The 18465-nt window shown below is 35.1% G+C and overlaps 2 protein-coding genes across 3 annotated transcripts in view; both read left to right on the forward strand.

Moving 5' to 3' along the window:
* Positions 1 to 9089, forward strand: part of LOC118187770 (synaptic vesicle 2-related protein-like) — a 119130-nt gene extending 110041 nt beyond the window's left edge. For both annotated transcript variants that reach the window (XM_085819746.1, XM_085819745.1), the window contains 2 exons: positions 2224 to 2337; positions 7662 to 9089. In XM_085819746.1, coding sequence (XP_085675872.1) covers positions 2224 to 2337; positions 7662 to 7679 — 132 coding nt within the window. In that variant the 3' untranslated portion in view covers positions 7680 to 9089. The remainder of the gene's footprint in view (positions 1 to 2223; positions 2338 to 7661) is intronic.
* A 2448-nt stretch (positions 9090 to 11537) lies between these two features.
* LOC118187771 (oplophorus-luciferin 2-monooxygenase non-catalytic subunit-like) lies at positions 11538 to 18169 on the forward strand. The gene is made up of 3 exons (XM_035358046.2): positions 11538 to 12242; positions 16120 to 16268; positions 17997 to 18169. The coding sequence occupies exons 1-3, from the start codon at positions 11584 to 11586 to the stop codon at positions 18137 to 18139; spliced, it is 951 nt and encodes a 316-aa protein (XP_035213937.1). The 5' UTR covers positions 11538 to 11583; the 3' UTR covers positions 18140 to 18169.
* Positions 18170 to 18465: the final 296 nt, after the last annotated feature.

Here is an 18465-nt window from a genome sequence, read left to right on the forward strand (position 1 = left end):
CAAACCACCCAAAAATTTAATCATGTCTTTCTCTAATTATATTGCATATGTACAATAAATAAGATTTTGTTTATTTGGTTTCCTTTCTGGTGTAGCAATTTCAATAGCCAGCAGTGAATTTTCAAGATTTAAATTTCGGCTGCCTGCAGACTAAGCGAGTTGCAAAGCCCTGTGTTATTGGTGGCAAAAGTTACACGTTTTACTAAAATTAACTAAATTGTTTAAGATCTTTTGTGAAACAAGAGTTTTTAGCTTAATTTTTATAAACTTGCTATACTAATTATTTGCTATAAATAATAAAGGGTATAATACTATTATGGTTAAAGATAATATTACTAAGGATATTTATTCTGATTTGTAGTTAGGGAATGTTCTGAAAGAGCAACTAAATGAACGAAAAAGTGCACTTTTATAGGCACTTATTAAAAAATGCTACTGTTTTTACATAGTGATAGAACATTCGAATTCTCGAATTACAAACGTCTCGAAAAAGATTCGATATTAAAAAATTAGAATCCCTGAAATAATTTCGAACTCCAATCTAAAAAAAACCCTTACACGTTTAACGCAAAATTTTGGGAAGATTTAGTTTTACTGACTTCTAATAGATACGTTTAATAAAATATAAATATAGGAGAAAGTTGAAGATGATGTCACTCAGTAAATAATGAAGAATCCTTTTCCACACCACAGAAACATTTAATAACTGCTTGCAAAGCTACAGATTAAATTGAGAAGGCCTTAGCGCCTTCTCGCGCTAGTTGGACACAAGCACAATTTTGCATCACTTTTTATGTTTAAACAGTCACTCAGCGCCTACTCACGCTCTCAATCAAAGTCCATTGTCTCCACCTTCGCGTGGTCTAACATCCCCTCGTCTGTGCCTCGCTCTGTCTGAATGTGCGCAGACGATGAGGTTTTCCTGTCAAATGATGCCCTCTGATGGTTGTAGGACTTCCCGTTCTTACATAAGTAAGAACGTGATTGTTGCACTTTCAGTGGCACTTCGATCATAATATCACCGCGTCATAAAGATGTTTGTGTTTGCTTTTACGAATTAAAAAAAATTACTTAATCTTCTGAAGAATACGAGTTATTATTCGAAGTTTTGTGTTTACTTCTGCTAATTCTTGAAATAAATCCAAACACACTCCAATTTTTAAGATTTGGGTAAAATGTAAAGAAATTGAAATGTTATTCAATTTTTTTTTCTTAAAATTATGTTGAGAAAATAAATCTAAAGAGCAAGGAGTTTTAATTATACTTTTCTTATATTAAATGTTATCTGTATCTTCCTAATAAATATACAGTGTACTCTTGATTATTCTGGTGTGGATTATCCGGTTTGGGGTATATGCGTGCGTAGCGGGGATCATATACACACACAGTAAACACCATGCTCGAAGGTGTGTGAAAAACAAACACACGAGAATCTCAGCATGGAGAAAAAATCTTTCTGATATGGAAATCAGAGATTTATTCGTAGTGAAGAAGTTGAGGCAATAACTGAAACTGAATGCAAAAAAGATTGAAAATGTAAAATTCTTCGAAAATGTCGACCAAGAAAGCATTGAGGTGTGATTCAATGGTGATTTGACCGAGCCGAACTTTCAGTGCTAGAATAAATCAGATGCGATTTCAAATATCACAGGAACATAAGAGGCAGAGACCAATCTTGAAAATACAACCGAAAACTATGCCGACAATTACATTAGTCTTGAGACAGCAGTGACTTCTTTCGAAACTTTGTCGACGAAATTCGTATACAACGGCAAAATAGCACTTAGAGAAGTATGCAGTGAAATTCGGCAGATATTTAGAAGTTCTTCAAAACAAGTAAAACTAATGATTTTTTAAGCAATAAACACATATAACATGCATGAAAGTTGATACTTTACACCACCCATGTGTATAACATGCATGAAAGTTGATACTTTACACCACCCATCCGTTACCTGCTTAACCAGCACTTGCCGGATAATCGAGAGCACTTGCCGGATAATCGAGAGATAAAAGAGAGAGATGTATTTTTGAAAACTGTATAATTAAGTTTCATTTTTTTTTAAAATGTAGATTTTAAACTGTGCTTTAATTGAATACATTTAACAATAAGTAAACGTTTCCTTTCACTTCTCATCATGGTTTATGTTCCAAGGATTCGAAAGATTTGCGATAGTGTAGAATTCATAGCCTTCTAATTCAGGTAGTTCTTTTTCTCCGCAGGTTCTTAGCCAGCTAGGCACGTATTACATATACAGCCTCTTAGGGTGTCTTCCTTTCTCCTGTGCTGTAGCAGCAGTCTTATTACCATGGGAAACTCGAGGCATGGAATTGTTGGTAAATATGTATTTATTTTATTTTGAAATCATTTTGTTCACTTCAGTTTAGAAACATTTATTTTTGAATTGTTCAAAATACCTATTTTTAGAACATTCTAGGACATTATTATTTCAAGTGATTCATATAATTTGAAATCACTACATTTCATTGAATATTGCAAGCAAAAAAATGAGCATTAAGTGAACATTAGGCAAAACAAATTTCAAATTTTAGTCATAGCACTCTAAATGTTCGATGTAGGCTTCTTTTATCGCACGGCATGAGTCCAAAGTGCATTGCTATTCTGCCTACACCCATGGTAATATTTTTCGGTGGGTGATCACCAAAGCAGCTGCAGTATGGTTTGGGAGCACTTCTAACGGTGTTGCTGACGGAGACACATAAACATTGCTTTTAACAATGCTCAAAAGAATAAAAATATGCAAATACAGTAGTGTACGTGAAGAAGTCTATGGTCTGACTGGGACCGTCATTTGCTTAATGAAGATTTGCCTAAAGAGGCTCTGATTCAATGAAATTAATGTTCCAAAGACTAGGAGATGAAATCAAGCAGAGACCTTTGTCGCGATGCAGTTGGTAATATTTCAAATACGGAAGATTAAAATAATGAAACAAAAGGATGACGGTAATGTAAACTACCGCCTAGCGATAGGAAGAACCAAGAAGTGAAGTTAAGGCTACGTACAATAGGTGTACGCTCATGAAAAATTCAAAATATACCCTCCCATACAGAGTTCTAAATTCTCAAACGCTAAAAATATAATACAGATAGCTCAAAGGTAGGCAAAAATGTGAAGCAAAACCTCTGAACTAATGAAAAGTTTATTAATGATTACAAATTATGAATCAAAATGCGGAAAAAACTAGAAATTTATAGATATGCAGAATAAACTACCAATTAAGAAACAAAATGATCGCCTGACAGATACGTAGCAAATGGATTAATAAACGCATCATCTTCCAGTACTATATAATTGACTATAAATGAGTAATATATAGTACAATTGTTAATTGCCTTATATCAAAGAACATTTCGTCAATATTTCTGAGGTGTTCTCTAATCAGAGTGATGCTCAAAATGAAAAGGTCACTGGATTTAAATTGAGAGACTATTATAACGTCTGAACACCCGTGTTGGGTGAAAGGAAGAGAGCAGATGTCTTTTAAATATTTATTTTAAAACTAGAATTTCTTGAATACTACCAAGTAAACTAATCAAAACTTTACAGCCATAATACAAAACAATGGCCGCTGAATGCGGCAACGACGCGGGTTGCGTCTTCTCTCAAGTCTTTCACTGCATAAAAACTCACACAAAAGCCCCCTCTCTTTCGTTTTGTTAAACGTCTCGTCGGAAATGCCTTGGAATGGGGTCAATTACTACGTCCCTTGTGTCAAGAAACCGCACCAGGGGATTTCTGCAACACCTTTCCTCAAAGTTTTAACTGACCATTAGTCTCTGGACAAAACAGGAAGTTCTTTTCATTAAGCAAATGTTTGTCAAAGGTGTCCATATCGTTACACTATTCTCATCATCTGAAAAAGTCAAGTCGTTTTCGCCCAGTCGATGAATCCTACCACAAGGAAATTCATTATTTAAGCAGCAATATGCTTGATTCTGTTAATGAAGAGGAACCCATTCTTACTGGAATATGATGTTTACTAAATAATCTCTCATTTGAGGAAGTAATCATAACGATAGCATATCAAGATATTACTAACCAATCACAGAATATTTTCCCTCAAAGAAATAAAAAGGCTCATAAACATTTTTCTGTGAATGATGTGCAAATGCTTTGGTGAATTTCGTTTCTATTCCACAGTAATATCCAGTAATAAATTCACACACGTGAACTTGAAAATTTCAAGTAATTTCTTTCTTTACATTAATATCAAGAACATGTGTTATCTATAACTCGGAATTTATAGCGGATGAATCATTTGTAATAATTCTTTTTATACCGTGAAAAATTTCCTAACCTTTTAGTTATACATTTTCTGTACTTCTACAATGACTTTTAAAAATTGAAATAAAAATGTTAAAAGTTTGTAGTTTTATCTTTGGTTCCTACTAAAACGGTAGTCATTTATTGCTATGTGTAAGTAAATTTCAGCAAAAGCAAATGTAATTGGAGGAAATTAAAAACTATTGGATGCAACATAAAAACAGTGCCAGTTTCAAACCTGAAAGGAAAACTTGTTTCGAAAGAGTTAATATTAAAGACGCAGTGCGTCTACAAAGATTTAGGACTGAGTTAGCACAAAATCAAAAACTTAAGAAAACAACATTCTTTCATCTTAGTTTCCAGTCTCTGTTGATTTTTACACAATATTTTATGCGTCCAGAGAATAGCTTGATTCTTTCATAAAACTTATACTTTGTAATAATGTTTAAGTATCTGGTTATATTTTCCTGAATCTCTTTAATGCTGTTCAACTAATGCCATTTGACTTCATTTTAGAGGAAATTGGTAAATGGGAAGAGGGGCTACATTTTGCTCGAAACTACTGGACAAAACGGAACTGTATGGAACAATGTTTTTCAGAAGAAACAAGCTATTGGATTGAATTTTTTCAGACTTCAGAAGTCTGTTTATTATTTCTTTGTGGAGTTTACAAAGTCTGTCCTTTCGAAGCAAGTTTTTCTTGAATTATTCCTATCCAATCAAAGAAAATAAAAACTGGCCAGCATGATCTTTAGGAGAAATTTCTGCAACCGAAGTTTATGTGGCCATGGTGTATTTTTTCCAAGCCAAGCGTAAAGGATATTCGTTTTGTTTCAAGAACATATGCAATGTACCAAGTTTGATCTGTAGTAGCAAAATAGCAGATGTGCAGAAAGCAAACGATGAACTGGATAGAAAATTCTGTTAGTAATTAGATGATATTTTAAGAAAATCAAGCTCAAATGTCACAGGAATAAATGTTATCAGTTACTACTTGATAGGTTTACTGGAATTATGAAAAAAATTACGGAAAAACTTTAAAGTCTATAAGGTATTTTCTCCCTCCTTTCTGCTTGCCTTTCTGGTGTACCCGGTAGCACATTCGGCGCGTGTTCGACAGGTCCAGGTTCGCGACCCGGGGTGGACAGTGAACATTTTTCACGTCTCTTGCTTCAAAATAACCTAATGACTTTACAGTGGTGCCGAACTATAAAGGTGGTGGATGGTGATTCTTCACCACCAGCTAATCCCCAGTCGTCCTTTAAAAAGGAGAGTATCTAAGGTATTTTCTCCCTCTTTTCTGCATGCCTTCGTGATAACACATTCGGCGGTCTGAGTCGAGAGGTCTGAGTTCAAGTCCCGGCGAGGGCAGTACACACTTTTCACGTCTCCTGCTCCAAAACAACTTAATGTCTCTATAATTCCTACTGAGATGTGCCCAAGGTCCATGTCAATGATAAATGCAGTCCTTCCCATAATAAAATTCGTGAACTGATTCTGAAGTTAACAGAGAACTTATAGAAGTTTCCTGGTTCGAACCAGTGCGAAGGTGCAGCTGAGTTTTCATGTCCTCGCCGAACACCTCATAGTCCTTAAAAATCATAACTAAACCTAAACTAACTTATGGGTTTTCCCCGAAAGGGAACTTAAAGCTTTTTAATAGCTTTGCAATACAGTTCATAAGCCATTTCCAATATATCTGGAAAAATCTGAACTAGGAAATTCGTCAGTGCGGTGTTGTCCGCAACCCTGATCATTATGTATTCAACTGTAATTTAACAGCCAATAATCATCTTCGCATTTCGACAGAACAAAATTGGCCACAATGGACGGACAAACTTATTCGAAGTGACAAATTAAAAGGAAACTAAATTAAATAATTAACTTTTATATTATACAATATGCCTCGGCTAATAGAAGGAAATGCCATTGTAACGGACAACCATTAGAAAGATCTCTAGGATGTATGACTTTATTTGCAGGACTCATAACTATGATTTAGGTATGATTATTATCATCGACTTACGGATATCATGGACTTTTGTATCATGATTATTCTGGATTTAAGTGCAATGATTATAAGCTATATATATATAAAGAAGAATGTCTGTTTGTTGGTCCTCTAATAACTCAGTCACTACTATAGCTATCGTCGCCAAACTTTCTACAATTCTTTTCTGGGTCCTGTTACGTCCACTTAAAAAAAAAAAAAAAAAAAAAAAAAAAACTAAAATTAGACAGATATTAATTTAAAACTCGGAAAAGCGATTATTTTTGCCCTCATTTTTCTAAGTGGCAACAGTCTCGCAAGCTGGAGAGGAATCTGCTTTATTTCGAACGTTGTTGCCACTGCTAGCTTTCAAGTCCTAGAGTTTGTTTCTAAGTTTTAGTAAATTTCTAAGTTTTACCATGAAATAAAAATAGCATCACCAAACATTAAAGACATTAGTCCGGATTCCAAAAATTCGTGGGAAGCCATTTCGACTATCCCTATCTTCGTACGACTTTAATCAGCCGAAATATTAATTAAAAACTCTGAAAGAGCTAATTTTCCACTCACTTTTCTGAGTGGCAAAAGTGTCGCGCGTTGGAGATAAAACATGTTTTACTTCGAAAAGTGTTGCTATTGCTCGCTTTCAAATCGTAGAGTTTGTTAATAAAAAATTTATAAGTTTTACAAAATCTACACATATAAAGAAGAATCTCTGTTTGTTTGTTTGCTTGCGTTATTGATTTCTGATCAATTATGATTAATTCTTTTGCCACATTTAATCCACTAAAACTAAATATAGGTGAAATATTGGATGGAACTTGAACTTTTACGACCATTTGATTAGAAAGACGAAAATCATTAAAAACTGCATGCCATTGTTGCTGATATAAAGAGATAGAATCAGCTTATTTTTCTATCGGAATTTTTCATGTGGGTTCCGTATCGCATCAGAGTGAAAAATGTATGACTATGAATCGTATTTTTTGCATCGTTATTACAGAAATATTACAGCAGTATCATTCTCTGTGTTGTTAGATGCATTACTTTCAATCTAACTTAACTGGTATTTTGAAATGAAGTAAATGACATCCGGTCTGCTAACTCTTCTCTTGGAGGGGTCTAGCTAGTACTAGATAGTATTTATCAGGATGACTAGACACTTAAAAGTCGGGTCAAAGTCTCTAGAAACCTAATAGAAAAACGGTTTAAGTTTAACCTTATTTAGTTGTTTAACAGGTTTGAAAGTTCAGCCAATACTTGTACAATCAACAAATTCCTTCCTTAATTATTAAGTTATTGCAGTTTTAATAAACTGAGTTATCTTATTTAAATGTTTTTTCGGGTGCCTGAATTATATTTGCAATTTACTTTTTCTGTTTCAGGATTTCTGCAAGATATAGCAACGTCTGGTACTGATTTAACAGGCAAACACCCTACTGCGTTTGCTTCTAACTAGAAATGAACTGAAGTTTATTATACAGACGACTGGGAAAGAAAAATGAAATTTATAGAAGAAAATGTACGCTCAAAGTTTATAAACCTAATATCATTTGAATGACTACATCCAAGACTTGAGATGGCATTTCTCGAACCAAGGAACTTTGTTGTTGCAATTAATATAGCTTTATTATTCATTAACTTTCTCTTCGACCTATGGAAGGGTATGAAAGAGAAATGTTTTTAATCTTTTCGAACTTTTATCGGAAAGATTACCGTTGGATGAATACTATGTCAACAAGCTTCTTATGCAGAGAATTTCGTTTCTGAAAGTCTAATGTATATTCTTTTTGTGTGTTAGTGGAATAAATGCTTAGTTTTAAATGGCTGAAATTTTACTGAATTACGCTGTTTTGCAGTTATTTTGATAATTGTTATTTATTATTATCAAAATTATTACCATCCTTTCTCTTAGGGCTATCTGTCTAAAAGGAGGGTTGTATTCATGGAGAGCTTTCTAAGAAATGCCATCATATTCATAACCATTCTTCAGATAACCATGTTCATAGCAATTCTTCAATGAAGCAACGGCGCCATTTTCATGTGAATTCTTTATGCTGTATTCCCGCTTCCAAGGCTTGTTAGAGACAAATCGTGATGTATTGTGCCTTAAATTTAATCTTAAAATGTACGCTTAAGGAATTTGATAGCAATGGGCGAAACTGCAGTAAAATTTCTCCAGGAATACAGAATTTTGCCTCAGTCTCTAAAGGGAAAAATAGGCGATGTCTTCAGTAGATAGCCGGTGGTGCCGAGGTTTGCGTGATGCCGAGTCTCTGCAATTCTCTGATGTTTTCTAAGAGAAAACATATCGCTGTGTACTCAAGAAAAGAATAGCGTCAAAAAATTACAGAAGGATTTTAAGAAGAATGTGACTACTTTATTTTTAATGGATCACATAATCGTTATTTAACGATTAAAATGTGTATTTTAGATTACTAAAGTATATTAGTTTTTCACATGTTTATGATATTTAACGAACAATAATACTGAAAATTTGAGAATATTTTCAGAAAAAGTAGCGAAAACTACCAATTTTCATCGAAAAAGTAACTTTTACTTTTCCATCTGCAAAAAATTGCCAGATTTCGCCAAGTGGCTGCGTTTATATTTAAGCACTCAATTTTCTCCTGTCCCGCGACGCGTCTTCCTGGTGTAAGTAGAAGCACGTTTGGCTGGTTATCCGAAGGTCAAGATTTGAGTTGTCGGCTAGGGCATAAGTAATTTCACTCGATAGTTTCGTTCTCAAACCCCTGTGGAATAGCATGTTGTCTGTACTCATAATTTGTACTTTTAAAGTAATAAAGAATTAGTTTGAATTATGTTTGAATGTTCCTTGCATTGTGGGAAAATGGCGGCACCTACAGCCACCCGATTTTGAATACATGTACCTTCCCCTAACATGTGCATCTCGAAGCCAGAATTTCCAATTTCGAATTGGTTTTTGATTTATTTCATATTTTTCATGAACTGAAGGAATTTTTACTTCCTTGTACGAAGTAAAAAGGAAGTACTGTAATCGCGAAAAGTTTCAGGCAGCATATTTCAACGAAAATATCCATTTTGACCGCTATCGAATGCAATTTAATGATGTTTTTGCGTGATATCTGTACATAAGGACAGAATAAAAGACTTGTTTCCTCCAAAAAATTATAAAACTGCTTAAAATTAATTCTGAAGAGAATTTTTCGTGGCGTCTCTACGAACGTATGTACGTACGTACGTATCTCGCATAACTCAAAAACGAGTAGCCTCAGAACGTTGAAATTTTGTATATAGGACTGCTATAACATGTAGATGTGCACCTCGTATTTTGTTTGCAATCGGCCGCACCAAACGTATGTAAATATATTTATATATATATCCACTCTGTTACCCGGCTCAGTGATCTCAGTTTCTTTACTCGTATATGTTTGTAATCTGTATGCAATATTTTTAAAATTATCAACAATTTTAAAGTTGTTTAAGTGCCGCAAAGCCCTTTTTTTATTATTTTTTTTTTATGGCGGCCATTGATTGGTTACATTTGAAACAGCAGACTAGTGGATTTGTTGCCAATCTAGAGAAACTTAGCTTCGCAACAACAAAGATAACGCCTTCATTTATTATTGGCAATTAAATCATGCTTAACCCTTTCTGGAATTCTTTCGAGGAAATAAGTGTTTAAGATTTACTTCGTAATTTTTAGTATAGATATTTTGAGTTTTTATGTATTTTTGCCTTCTCGCGAAGTGAAAACTGATTTAATTGAATGAGAAATACTCAATCGTCTGTGAAAAACTGTTTCTTTTTTTGTTTTGTTTGCTTAATTTCTTTTATACATCATTCTAGCTTTATTATAGTATTTGAATAGAACATGTGGCAACGATTAGATAATTCTATTCTTTAAATGATATAAATTTTGTGCATTATGAGTTATAATATGAACGAAATATAATACTGTTAAGTGAATCTAGCGCCAGAGTGTCGCTATGGTAAACAAATACTAGAGTGAATTTTAAAGAATGCAGTTATTCTATTGTGGTTTATGCGCTGTCGGCGAAGTAGATTTAATTCAATCCAATAAGTTTAAATGAAATGCAAGAAAAAATGCATATAATTTAATATTCCGTACAAGGAAGTCATGTGGTGTACACATCAGATTTTTTATCAATAAACACAGCGGTTTGAAAGGGAGTAGTGGCAAGACTATTCAAAATAAAACAAGTTCATCTCCGGCGCTCCAGATTGCTGTCATTTGGAAAAAAAAAAAAAAAAAAAAAAAAAAGTATTTTTCTTTTAATATTAATCCACAAAGTCAACTATTTAAAAGCGATATGTTGCCACCGCCTGAAATAAAATACCCTTACTTTCCACGTGCCAGCGTGTTGCCATTCAGTGTATAATATTAACGTTCAAATTTAATCTGTCTGTTATTTATTAGCAAACTATTCCGTACAAGGAAGTCATGTGGTGTACACATCAGATTTTTTATCAATAAACACAGCGGTTTGAAAGGGAGTAGTGGCAAGACTATTCAAAATAAAACAAGTTCATCTCCGGCGCTCCAGATTGCTGTCATTTGGAAAAAAAAAAAAAAAAAAAAAAAAAAAAAAAAAGTATTTTTCTTTTAATATTAATCCACAAAGTCAACTATTTAAAAGCGATATGTTGCCACCGCCTGAAATAAAATACCCTTACTTTCCACGTGCCAGCGTGTTGCCATTCAGTGTATAATATTAACGTTCAAATTTAATCTGTCTGTTATTTATTAGCAAACTAAGGGATTTAAAAGTAATAAACGCAGTTCTTAAGAATATTTTTGAACTTTCAAATCTCACTGATTTAAATAAAAATGCATTTAAATAAGAAGATGTTTAATTAGAAATATTAAATAGTTTTATGAAATGATACTAACTGGACTCATTAAAATCATTATATGATTCTTTCCATTTTATGCTTATTATTTTAGGCAACGCAAGCGGCTACTATTGAAAAAAGTCAAAAACTGTTAAACTTTTTCAGAAATAAAATAATAAAATAAAAAATTATAATTTCTTATTTCCAAAGAGCACAGACTATGATATCAAAATTTAAATTACATTTTAATCCATTTTTTTGCTTGCTTTGTCAATTTTTAAAGACAATATCTCACTAGCAGAAAGCTTTCGGAATCTTTATTGGATAACACCAGGCAGATAAAGGTAGGAGACTTTATCACTCAACTGAAATCCATCTGTTGTATTCCCACGACTGGCGAATGAAAGCTATCACACATTACCAGTCTGGTCTCTTTACAAGTCGAAGCTTTTATTAGATGCAGGTAAAATGTATCTTCTGACACTTATTTGCTTATTTTGTGCTTCCTTCGTAGCGGGGAGCGAAACAGTATGCCCAGATGAAAACATCGATCCGTGCGTCTGCACACCTATTGGTTACCATACCTCCACCATAACCTGCAACCACGTTGAAAATGAAAACGATCTACAAGTTGCATCTTTTTTCCTTCGTAACACTCCGATCAGGGCTTTCGAAATCATTAGCTCGGCGATGAACTATTTGCCAAGCAAGGTGTTTCAGGGTTTGGAAATTTACAAACTTAATATTTTTGACTCAAGCTTCATGTCTTTCAGTGATACCGACACGGCTTTCGTAGGTCTAGAGAAGACGCTGCAGGTCTTGAACATCCAGGAGACCCTTGTTTACAATGGCTGGGAATGGTCTCAGCTGAGGAAATTGTCTATGTTGAAGGAGATTTACGTCATTAAGTCTGGACCCCTCACGGTTGATACCGACATGAATCAGATTGCGCACCTAAATTTGGAAAAGCTAACCCTTCAGAATAACGCTATTTCTTTTGTTCACCCGTATGCCTTTATTTCTTTCAAGAAATTGAAGGTATTGTCCATGAAGCAGAATGAGATAACCCAGTTGAGAAGAAGTATGTTTCCCACTCCAGCGAATGAACTTCTGCAAATGATTTTCAGGTATGTATATCTTTTCGATGTTATTACTACAGTGTACTCTCCATTGTCCGGGCTAATGTCGGGAAGTAGGCTATGGATAACAGAAAATCACGTATAATCCAAACTATTGATTTTTATGTATATTATATGTGTTGATTTGTGAAAAAATCGATATTTTATGTTGTTTTTGGCAGCGTATAAACAATTGTCAGATTTCACTGCGTATTTTTCGAAGTGATACTTTAGCATCGTATTCGAATCCCATTTGTTCGATTAAGTCCAATAGAAGTCATTGCGGCCTAGGGATTAATATAGTTTTCAGTATCTTCTTCGCTTATATTTTCAGTATGACGCTCTGCTTCTCTGTTTTTGTGACATTTGAAACGATATTCGCGTCACCTCGAGCGTTGAAAGCCTGGCTGTGTCGAATTGCCATTGATTTATTCATTTCTCGAAATTTTCCCAATCTACATTTTCGAAGACTTTTGCATTTTCAATTTTTTCGCTTTCAGTTATTGCCTCGACCTTTTCATAATTAAATAAATCTCTGATTTCTATATTAGAAAGAATCTTTCTCCTTGCTCGGCGTAGCTAGGGTTTTCAGCGCTCGGGGACAACTGAAGATTTTGCGCCCCTCTCTGTGTGCCACGAATGGAAAACACTTCATTCTAAAATTTCGTACCATCAATTTGGCGCCCCCTGGATGCTGCGCCCGGGGACCTGATGTCCCCCTTTTCCCCACCCTAGCTACGCCACTGGCACCCGGATAATCGAGAGTACATTATACTTGGGTTTAATTACCGAAACGTAATTACGTACTTACGTATTATACCGTCAATCCTAAAAGTTGGCAAAGATCGAACCGTCAAAGTGGGCGGAAATCTCACCAAAGTTGCACCAATCGGCCTTCGGAATTCTGAAGTAACCGGAACTTTTTTATTTTAAAAACGTTCAGTACTCTATCCGACTTTTTTTCATTTCATAAAACAGGCTTTTCTCGATTTCTACTATTTTATTTGACCCTCCGATTTTACTGAAAGCTCTGTTTATAAAACCATTCAGCTTACCATATCGTGCTCATTAATCAGCAATTTTTTATTATAGCATGCCCGAACCTTCATTTCCGTGCTAGCTGTAGACAGTAGCTCCCAAATTGTAATCACGTTTCCAAAATGCAAGAAAAAAATGAAGCAATTACAGCTGATTTATATCCTTGTTTCATAAATACAAGGGCTAGCTTGTCAAGAATCAGTTGCGTTTACATCAAACGAAAGCGAGCACACCAAGGTCGATCTTAAAATTACTGAATAGTGGTAGTTCAACCTGGGTTCGATCCCAGGCAAATGGGCTAGTTGTATGGATACTTGCATGATTTTCCCCATATGTACGAGGGTAAGTTGAAAAATAAGTTTCCCCTGTCGACTGTGGTCAGAGTTGTGTATGAAAGTCAAAAAATAGAGTGAGACATTAAAGATATGACATACCTTTATTTTTCCACATAGGTACCAAGTACATTGAGACATTTGTCATATCGCTTGATAAGCTTCAAAAAATCCGCCAGGAAAAAATCAGGGCTTTGCATATGGACGAAGCGTTGAACGGCTGGCTTGTTTCACTTCAGTATTGCTTCCAAAGCGCCTTACCCCGAGATTTTTCTTCAAAGCCGGAAACAGATGGAAGTCACTTGGTGCGAGATCAGGACTGTATGGCGGATAGTGTAGGCGCTCCCAACCAAGAGTTGCAATATGGTTTTGCGTTGCCGTCGCCGAATGTGGTCTGGCATTGTCATCCAACAGCAGAACGCCAGATGTGAGAAGGCCAGGCCGCTTTTTCCGAATCGCATCTTTCAATTTCGACAGGGTGTCACAGTAGCGCGTAGCATTGATGGTTCCAACCTCCAAAACTTCCAGCAACAAAACTCCTTGGGCGTCCCAGAAAACTGTGAGGAGCACTTTACCTGCAGAGGGAGTTGTCTTGAACTTCTTTCGGACAGGTGATAAGGGATGTTTCCACTCCATAGATGCTGCCTTCTTCCATATGCAAAGCGTGAATTTTTCTTGGAGGACTTTTTGAAGCTTATCAAGCGATATGAAAAATGTCTCAACGTACTCGTACGAGAATAATAAAATAAAGGTATGTCATATCTTTAATGCCTCATTCTATTTTTTTGACTTTCATACACAACTCTGACCACAGTCGACAGGGGAAATTTATTTTTCAACTTACCCTCGTAGTACCGATAAGAGGAAGACTTTTTTAGGAAGGTCCTCCCCGAAGGGATCCCTTCCCTTCGGTCGGCAGCTCTAGAATGAATGCTTCATCAAATAAACCAATCAAAGTGAAGATGTTGTAAGTGGGTTGATACGTCACTTATCCATAACAGACGCTACATTGGACTGTTTAGTGATAGTTTAACTGTCGATGGGATAATATAGTATTAGCATACCTTTATTTACCTTTAACCTTTATTACCTTTATTTACCTTTAGCCTTTATTACCTTTATTTACCTTTACTACCTTTATAACCTCTATTTACCATTTACTTATTACTAATCAATAGCGCAAGTCAAAAATTTTGAAATTAATATTCCTATATTCTAATTTTAAGATATGAGACCATTGTTTAAAATGTGTGTGCTATAACGCTAACTTTCAAATTGTATCTGGTTCTAATGAAAGTTTCCAGCCACCGCAAATATCGATTGCGCAAACAGTTCGTGTAGGCGTGTTTAATCATATTTTGTCGACCGACTTTTGGCGTTTGAAAGAAACAGAATTACTTTAGAAAACTATATTGTAAAATCTGTAAAGAAATATCGTTATCATTAATTACAAGGTGTCTGAAATGGAACTATCACGCTATCAGGTTAGAACCATCATTAACTTCCAGTTCTGTTGTAAAAAATCGTCTACAGAATGTCCCCAAATCATGTATACAGCTTTAGTTACTAATGTTGTATCATATGACACTGTAGGTTTAGTACCGAAAGTTCAAAAACAAAGACTATGACATTCAAGAAGCAGAGTGCTCTGGCCGCCCTACTGATGTTGATGCAGCCCGCCTACGAGAACTTGTGGAAGAAGATCAGTATGCAACCACTCGAGAGCTTGCTAAGGTTTGGTTTGGTTTATTAGATTAGGGCAAAGCATTCGAGAATTATCTGCCTTAAGGGAGGGATGCTTTCGTGGAGGACTTTTAAGGGAAACTGGCTTATACATCTTAAACATGTGGAAAACCACGAAAACACCCATGCAGCCAGCCCGTTCGCGGGATTCGAGCCTCGGACCGAACTACCAGTGTTCAGCGACGTTACCGCTCGGCCACTGGTGGGCCCAGCTTATCGCTGGGTGCCGCATGAGCTGATTCAGGCAGATAAGGACAGACGTGTTATTTCAGTGACGTACCTAATGAATGTAAATGTAGATACTTATGTGTGGCTAACTTTGGCAGAATTTGATACAGATAGTTTTCCTTTATTTTCCATAGGAACATGTTTGGCAATCCCGTCTAAAATAGCTTCGAAAGGTTTTTTTACCCTCACCTAAAATTTGTTCCACCGTTTTCAAGAGGCCCATACCCGTAGATATTGTTTGATAGACCCATGATCAAAGCTTAAAAAAAGAAAGAAAGAAAAGAAAAAGAAAATTCATCTTAAAATTGCCGCTTATAAGCGTTCTTAAAACTTAGTGATCTCAAACGGTTGTAATAGCGATAAATTTGTGCTATGGTGCGGAAGTTTGCAATTAGTCACTCTTTATTGGTGAATTTTGGCTTTTTCTCCTTTAACACATAAGTTTTCCAAAATGTGTTTCTAATTCCGTTTGTAAATAAGAAGACATTTATACAAACTATTTAACGTGTATCATTTAACTTAATCTTGTTTTCATGATCTTTCAGCTATAATAAACTGGAAACAATACCACGGGATATGTTCACCGAAATGCCGAAACTGCAGTCCGTCGTCCTGGCTTCAAACCGCATTCTCAGCATAGACAAGAATACTTTTGCACCAGTCTGGAACAATCTGAAGATGCTCAACTTGGATGGTAATATTATTTCGACACTAAGTTTTAGTTAGTTGGAAGTACGATTTGGCTCCTTTCAACATTTAATTTAAGTGCCCGGACCCGATGAGTTTACCAAGAATAAATTATCCTTTTGGCTACATGGATAAGTATGAGCCTCGTACGAATCCTCGTACAAAAGGCCTGTGTTGCATGAGCAGGTTTTAAGAAATCCTTGTACGAATTCATTGCTCCCTGTGCTAATAGCTTTCTTTGTTTTAAAGCAGTCAGTCTCTTTCTCTCTCTCTCTCAGACCATACCCCCACAATACAAAACCTCCTCAGAATATCCTGTTTAAGTTCTAATTTTTTCCGTAAACAGTAGGTATTCTGAGGATGCTGAGTCTTAGATATCTTGAAAACTTCGTAAATCAACATCCTAAAAATGTTCTGTTCGTCTAGCAATGCCTCAGGATATATGAAGATCCCCCGAGGATGTTAATTCTTAGATGTCTTGAGGACGTCTTCATTTAATATACTGAGGATGATGATACTGAATACTTCTGAGGACTTATGTCGCCACATATGTTGAAAATATTTATCTCAGCTACATCTTAGGATGAGCTGAAAATTCATGCTCGAATTTTCAAACACAAAGATAACCTCAAAGTCTTTATTACTTTAAAAAAAAAAACTGCTCATTAAATTACATTTAGAAAACATACACACCAAGGAAATGGAATTCTCAACCAAAACTTCATTATTTAAAATTTTCTACTGTGCATTTGTGATGTCATACCGTCACAGAGGGTAGTTCCCTTTAGGAGGTATTCATATGAAGCTGCCTGTTGCGATTTGCTAGCTTCTATTCTACTGCTGTGATTTACCATGCCATGCGATGCAAAACAATATGCTTTTCCGCACCACTATCCAAGTACAAGCTTTTGTATTCATTCACGTCATGTCTGAGAATCAGTCCGACCTGTTCAATCACTAGTAGTGCGACTCTGGTTGGCAACTGGATAAATTACTTAGTGCAAAGAAATATCAATTTGATATCCGGCGTATTTTATATTTAGCTGTCCTTTCTAAGCACTTTCGCTTTATTTCTAAATATCCCCAACTTATGTACAGAGATAAGGGGGGTGATGGTTTTGGTTCAAAAACTCAGTAGTCAGCTTTCCATGAATTAGCACGAATTAAGATCTTTACAGCATATTTTGACTATTTTTACGATGATATCTGTCTGTATCTGTATGTCATGATAACTTTTATGAGAAACTTCCAAAATTACCATGTTTCGTAGTTAAGCTTTCAGTGACATGTTATTGAATTGTACAATAAAATACAATATCCAGTAAAAGGAAATAAAGAGAAAAGCATTAGTTTCTGATGAAATAAATTTACAGAAATCAGTTTTTACATTACCAGTTATATCTAATAAAATTTAATCAAAAATTTCGTATGACAGACGATTATGTTTATTGTCTTTTTGGTATAGTACTTACAACCTAGCTTATTAATTTTATTGGAATATCAGGTTATATTTTATGTTCAAATCATTGTCACAATGTTTATGTAGAACGATCAGTACTTTACTAAAAGCTCGTTTCTACGTAAATCATTGAATTGGCCGAATGTTATGTGCTGGCCACAACAGATTTTTTTCTCTCTTTAAATTAGCTCAAAACTAAGATTTAAGCTTACGATACCGTAATGCTTTATTATTTTAAACGTACAATAAAACTAATTGCATGTATTTGTTTTGCAGATAATCATTTACGCTGTGATTGCAGAATGAAGTGGATGTTGTCCGTATCCTTCCCGAGGAACACTTGGGCCAAGTGTGCAGAACCACAATCTTTGAAGGGCAAACCTATTCAGAATCTCACCAATAATGACTTATGGTGCTAGTAGTTGCAAATAAACATAAATTTACTTGTTTTCTGTTCAGAAGTTATTGAATTTCATTTTCCAAGAGCATAATATTCACTCAGATTGCCCCAGTAAAGGAATCTTGATCATTGCTGATTTGAATACCCCGGTATTGCACAATTTTACTTTGAAAAGGTCTGTCCTGCAAAATTGGTTCACGTAAGCTAATAATACTGTACTACAGGAATTCGTAGAGTTTTCTTTTTAAAATAATGGGTTCTTTCATCAGTCCCCTTCTATTTTATAATATATAGGGTTCAGTTTTTCTCTATAAGATATAAGGTGTCCGAATTAAATGTACCTAT

This window comes from Stegodyphus dumicola, chromosome 1 (genome assembly GCF_044657685.1).
Source record: "Stegodyphus dumicola isolate Sdum_Otavi_A_Nest chromosome 1, ASM4465768v1".
NCBI classification, from domain to species: domain Eukaryota; kingdom Metazoa; phylum Arthropoda; class Arachnida; order Araneae; family Eresidae; genus Stegodyphus; species Stegodyphus dumicola.

Bases quoted from the DNA above. Each gene is read 5' to 3' on its own strand.
- LOC118187771 (XM_035358046.2), top strand. From the start codon at position 11,584: ATGTATCTTCTGACACTTATTTGCTTATTTTGTGCTTCCTTCGTAGCG. The intron at 12,243-16,119 runs GTATGTATATCT...ATGATCTTTCAG, and splicing joins CTTCTGCAAATGATTTTCAG to CTATAATAAACTGGAAACAA. The intron at 16,269-17,996 runs GTAATATTATTT...TTTGTTTTGCAG, and splicing joins GAAGATGCTCAACTTGGATG to ATAATCATTTACGCTGTGAT.